This window comes from Phyllostomus hastatus, unplaced genomic scaffold (assembly GCF_019186645.2).
Source record: "Phyllostomus hastatus isolate PE091 unplaced genomic scaffold, TTU_PhHast_1.1 phas_contig_159, whole genome shotgun sequence".
In the NCBI taxonomy this organism is placed as follows: domain Eukaryota; kingdom Metazoa; phylum Chordata; class Mammalia; order Chiroptera; family Phyllostomidae; genus Phyllostomus; species Phyllostomus hastatus.
The window spans coordinates 651933-657932 of NW_025333640.1; the positions used below are offsets into that span (position 1 = coordinate 651933).

At 52.5% G+C, this 6000-nt stretch overlaps 1 protein-coding gene across 1 annotated transcript in view; it reads right to left on the minus strand.

The window, feature by feature from the left end:
- ADGRE1 (adhesion G protein-coupled receptor E1) overlaps positions 1-5563 on the minus strand; it is a 49233-nt gene extending 43670 nt beyond the window's left edge. Inside the window, exons 1-3 of the mRNA XM_045831220.1 lie at positions 5500-5563; positions 5007-5039; positions 68-214 (exon numbers count right to left, since the gene is read on the minus strand). Of these exons, the coding sequence (XP_045687176.1) occupies positions 68-214; positions 5007-5039; positions 5500-5530 (211 nt within the window). The 5' untranslated portion in view covers positions 5531-5563. The remainder of the gene's footprint in view (positions 1-67; positions 215-5006; positions 5040-5499) is intronic.
- Between the last annotated feature and the right edge of the window lie 437 nt (positions 5564-6000).

Consider the following 6000-nt stretch of genomic DNA (forward strand, 5'->3'; position numbering starts at 1 on the left):
TGAAGTACCTACATCTGCCAGCTTCCACCTAGTTTTCTGCTGAATGCTGGAGGATATGTGGACTCACCTTGGCATTCCACTCCTGGGCCTCTGAAATGTGTCAGTCCGTTGCTGGACAGGAAGCCCCGTTTACAAGTGCAGTAGTAACTTCCCACAGTGTTGGTACAGGTGGCATAAGCTGGGCACGTGGTGGTGTCCCCACACTCATTCACATCTAGACAGCGTGGAAGGAAGAGCTTGGGTTAGAGCACCAGAGCAGGGCTGCAAGGAAAGCCAGCGTGAGACCATGAAGGTTACTGTTGTGGGTTGAATTGTCTCCCCTGAAAAGACACACTGAAGTCCTAAACCTCCGTCCCTGAGAATGTGACCTTATTTGGAAATAGGGTCTTTGCAGATGTCACTAAGATGTAAGTTAAGATGAGATCATACTGAAGTAGGGATGGCCCCTTAATCTGACACGATCGATGTCCTTTAAGAAGTGGAGGGAAGTGCAGAGACAGAGGGAGCAGACCCTATGACGACGGAGGCAGAGATTGGAGTGACGCATCTACAAGCCAAGGACCACTGGCAGCACCAGAAGCCGGGAGAGGGGAGTGAACAGATGTTCCTGCTGGAGCCATCAGAAGAAGCACACACCTGGATTTGGGACGTCTGGCCTCCAGAACTGTGAGACAATGAACTTCGCCTCTGTTGTGACAGCCCTGGGAAACTGGTACAGTGACCTGGCTTGTTAGGACCTGAAGGCCTGTAACCCTTCCTTCTCAAAGTGTGGTCTGTGGGTCAGTGGCACTGGCAAGAAGTTTGATGGAAGCAAAGTCTCAGGCCCTGACCCAGATCTGCTGAATCAGAATCTGCATTTTAGCAAGATCCTCAGGTGATCTGTGGGCCCGTGAAAGTATGAGGTGCACTGACCCTTGCTGCTGAAATGTGTTCTGCAGATCAGCAGCCTCTGCCCTGCCTGGGATCCCCAGGAGCGCTTGGAATGTCAGATGTTGACTCAGCAGGTCTGGGAGGGGCCTGAAATACACCCCAGCCAACCCAGCCCTGGGACAAGTGATTTACCTCTCTGTACCTCAGTTTCCCTGTTTCGCCCCCACACTCACATCCAATGAGTGAGTCCCTCCTGCACTGGTTCTCCCTCTCAAGTATCATTCTACATCTACCTGCTTCTCCCCATCTCCACATCTATGCTCAGTAAAGATCTTCCTCTGGGTTGTCCAGGCAGTCCTACAATCCCCACTATCCCCTGCAGTCATCTCTGTGTGCAAATCTGACCACAACGCCCCACCCCTCCCTATAACCCTGGCTGTTGCAGTCAGAATTAAAATCCAAATTACTTAACATGACCAAAAAGCCCCCAGGGACCACACACCAACACGTCTTTAAGCCCCATCTCATGTCAGTCTCTGCTTCTAGCCTCTCTGCCACAGGGCCTTTGCATGTGCTGTTCCCTTTGGACAAAGCCACAGGTAGGGGCAGGCACCAGGTGCTAAGGAAGACACTCTTTTGACACCATCAGTCCTGTGATCAGCAGAACACTGGCTCCTGCACAGGTGAGCACGTCCCGGTCCCTGGACCAGGTGGCTGTGTTCACTGCACAAAAAGGGGGAGTTAAGGTCGCACATGGAATGCGGATTGCTGACCAGCTGACCTTGGGATGGACAGGTCATCCTGGGTTATTGAGAAGGAGCCAATGGAATCACAGTGTCTTTATGAGTGAAAGATGAAGATGAGGGTGGCAGAGTCAAAGTGAAGCGATGAGAGGAAGGCTTGGCCAGCCATTGCTGGCTGCAAAGACAGAGGAAGGGGACATGAGCCCAGGGATACAGGTGACCTCTAGCAGCTGGAAAAGGCAAGAGATTCTCCCCTGGGACCCCCAGAAGGGAAGGCAGCCCCACTGACACTCTCAGCCCACAGAGACTCATTTTGGACTTCTGATCTCCAGAACTGTGAGATAACATTTCTGGTGCTTTAAGCCGCCAAGTTTGCAGTCCTGTGCTATAGCACCAACAGCGAACTGACAGTTCGCCAGGACAGTTCCCATTCGTCGTATGGATGTGGAAAACAGGCTTAGAGAGGTTGAAAGACTTGCCCTGGGATGCACAGCGGGCAAGCGGCAGCACCAGGCCTGCCAAACCCCAAGTGCATGATGTTCACTGCTGCTGCACAAGAGGAGGAAGGTCTCACTGGAAATGGAGTAAATTTCCATGCAATTTCTAAGGTGCTTCTATAGAAAAATGATTAGAATTGGTTGGGCTGTGGGCTCCCAGAAGGCAGCAATTTGTGTCGGTCTTATGTATTGCTGGGTCCTGAATGCAGAGAACAGTGCCCGGGACACAGCCGTTGCCCAGACACAAAGACCTTACCGAGAAGGTCACACTGAGCAAAGCCTGAGCGAGGTGAGAGCGTGAGCTCGGGAGTTACTTAAGGCCGAGGAAACAGCAAAGGCAGAGGCGTTGAGGCAGGATGGTGCCTGGGGATTTCCTGGAATTACGAAGAGGGGATGTGGTTGGAGCCCAGTGGGCGAGGGAAACATCAGGGGAGGTGACACGCCAGGTCACGTAGGAACTGCTAGACCGTTGCAAGGCTGCAGGTTTTTATCAGAGAGAGATGGGAGCCATAGAAGGGTTTAGCGCAGAGGAGGGCCCAGCACGACTCAGGTTTCACGTGATCTCAGGCCACTGGTGGGAAAGAGGCGCTGCCGAGGGCCGGGGCAGGATGGCGAGGCAGGAGGGGTCTGCACCTGTCCAGGGGAGTGATGACAGTGGGGCCTACCCAGGGGAGTGCAGCGGAAAGCATGAGATTCTGGACTTATTCTGAAGGTTACGACAACAGGATTTGCCAATGGACGGAAGGGGAGTGAGAGAGAGGAGGAGCCAATGGTATTGCCAACATCAGCTGGTGGGATGGGGTACCGTGGGGAAATAGCCACGAAAGCATAATGGATGAATTAAATCAGCAGCATCAGGTCCTTGAGCGCCAGGCTTTTCTAGCTCCTACCACTGTCTTGTTTGTTTCCCTTCCCTGCACTCAGATGGTATCTTTCTTCTCCTTTCCAGCTTCCTCTTTCATCGGCAGAGCCAACCTTTCTCTTTGCAGACTTCCGGCACATCACCATATGCGGTCTCCCCACTCTAAGCTTCCCAGTGCTTTCTTCCTTTAGCTCTATCTGCCACAGCTCAAGTCCCCCAACCAGAACAACAGCCCAGTCCCCTGTGCCTGAGCACCTGTCAACCTCTCCAGCACCTGTCCCATCAGCAATGCTCACTTTCGCTCAGTTCCCCAAGTCCTTTCCTGTCTCAAGACAGAGGAGGCTTGGCCAGTCATTTGCACTCTTTGCACCTCACCCTATGGATCTTGGGATTCACCAGCCTCTGTAATTATGTGAACCAACTCCTTATAATATACCCCTACACATATGAATACATACATAGAGATATACAGGTATCCATCCTATCTGTTCTGTTTCCCTGGAGAATCCTAATACAAACACCTACTATATGCCAGGACTCTTCTAGGCATGGTAGATTCAGCAATGGAACAAGACACACAAAAGTAGCAGCCTTCACAGAGCTGACAATCTGAAGAGGTGAGGGTGAGGGATATAGTATCAAAAATAGAGTAGTCACTAAAAAGACAGCTCATGAGCTGAAACATAATGAAGGTGATGGAGGGAGCCATTTGTCTAAACGGGGCAAGAGCATTCCAGGCAAAAGGCCCAGCATGTGCAAATGTCCTGGGGCAGGACTGTGCCTGGCGTATTGGAGGAACAGCAAGGAGGCCTATGTGGCTGAGACAGAGTGACTCAGGGGCATAGAGGGAGAAATGAGGGTAGAGAGGGGACTGGCAGGTCATTCAGGGTCTTGTGGGCCACAGAAAGGACTTCGGCTTCTACCCTGAGGGAGGTGGGACCCCTGAGGGCTCTGGGTAAAGGAGCAACAAGACCAATTTTGGTGCTCACAGGTGCCATCTAGCCGCTTTGGCCTGGAGACCAGGCCAAAGGCCACTTCAGTCTTATATCTGAGACACATGTGATGCTCAGTCATGAGCAAAACAACTTCACAGTGGCCACTCAATTAACCAAAGGGAAAAAAAAAAAACAGGCCCAGAGAGGCAAAGAGAGTATTATCATATAACTACAACTTCCATTTCATAGGTCCCCACCACGTCTTTTCTACAGCCCCCACAGCAACACTTCAAGGTCAGGTGGCCAACCCATCCTGGTTTTCCCAGGACTTTGCTGGTGTTGGCACTCAAAGTCCAGCATCCGGGGTTCCTGCCCCACCCCCAAACCCACCCCCCAGTCTGGGGCAAGTCAGGAGGGTCAGTCAACCTACTACTGGTACGCACTATTGACTACATTTTATAGACGTGGAAAGGGATGCCCAGGGGCATTTCAAGCTGCCCCAGGTCACACGACAGGTCAGAATGCAAGACAAGAGCACAGTGGAATGAACTAATGCTGGGAAGGAATCCAGGAGACTGGTCGTGATCCTGGCTGTGCCCCCTCACTGGCTAACAACTTTGGTTCATCAGCAGCCCAGCTGATAAGAACCAGATAATTTATATTTATCTGAGAAGGAGAAGAAAGGGAGAGTGGGGGAGAAGGAGGAGAGTCAAGAGGAGGGGAGGAGGGGCTAATTTAATTGAGCACTTAACTGCATTCCAAGCACAACTCTCAGCACTGCCTCTACCTTACCTTCTTCCATCCTCATCAAAACCCTGTGGGATTAGCTCCTCTGACTTCACTTGCCTGGAAATTGAAGTCCCTGGAATTCACTCAAATACCGGAGGTCCCCATGGCAGTGAGCACCCGAACCGAGATTCCAACCCAGGAAGTGTGACTCCAGAGCCCTCCTCTTATCAGCGCCACATAGGAGCGTTGAATCCTGACAACTGTCCCATTACATGGGGCCATCACAATACCCGTTAATCAGATGGCAAAACCGAGAGGCGGAGGCACCTGCCCAAGGGCCAACTGCCTTCCATCAGGAGGTGTCTCTTACCGAAGTCCGCCTGTGTTGAGCAGTGCTGCCAACCTGCAAAGAGAAGAGAAATCATTAGATGCTTCTGAGATCCGGCCAGGACCCACCCTATCACCCAGCCAGTCCTCATATTTCCCTAAGTGCCAATGATTCTACAGCAAGTGATGAAAGCAGGAGTGGGTATGTGATGAGGGAAATGCAGCCTCTTCCTGGAGAGCTACCTACATCAGCTCGAGAGTTCTTTCTGCTCCGCTGGGTCGGGATGGCTGAGCTGGTAGCCACTCCTTGTCCCACCCCGCGCCCACCTCACCGGGTGGGCACAGCCATCCCCCAGTGGTTTCACCGATCTAGAAGCAATGGCTGACAGGGGCAGAGGTACAGCCTGGACCCCTTTCCTCTGAGCAGGTCACCTTCCTGGTGCAGCGCATTCACCAGGGCTCCCTGTGGGACCAGGCCGTGGCGGAGCCTCCCCTGGAACACCTTCGGAGTTCTGCAGACACTGACTCACACTCACCCCAGAAGAGGAGCAGGCTGAAGGTCCACATCGTGCGGTGTCTCTCCCTCACAGAGGAGAGCCCTTTCTGTATCATTGGGTTTTCCAATAAAGCAGAGCAGGGAGGGGGCGGAGCCAGAGTTGCTCAATTGCTACGAGAGCACCAGAGACCTTTTTGCTGAGTTGCTGCCACTCATGAGGACAGTGTGGCAAAACTCCCAATTTTCTCCTTTCTCCACAGTGAAGAGAGGTTGGTCTGGCTGGTGGTCCACTAGGGTCTCACTCTCCCTCTCTCTCCTCCCCACCCACCTGTTATTTTTTCCTTTGCAACCAACATCTACCTCCCTTCTCTTATCTGCTTGTTTTATTGCAGCTGATAATAAATGAGCTTCCTGCCACCTACCCCCAAAGGAACAAGCCCCAAGCTGAGGGCCTCTTCACAGCCTGACCCATAGAAACAAGCATCTCCTGCCCTGGCCGAGTGGCTCAGGGTGTTGGAGTGTCATCCCACATGCCAAAAGT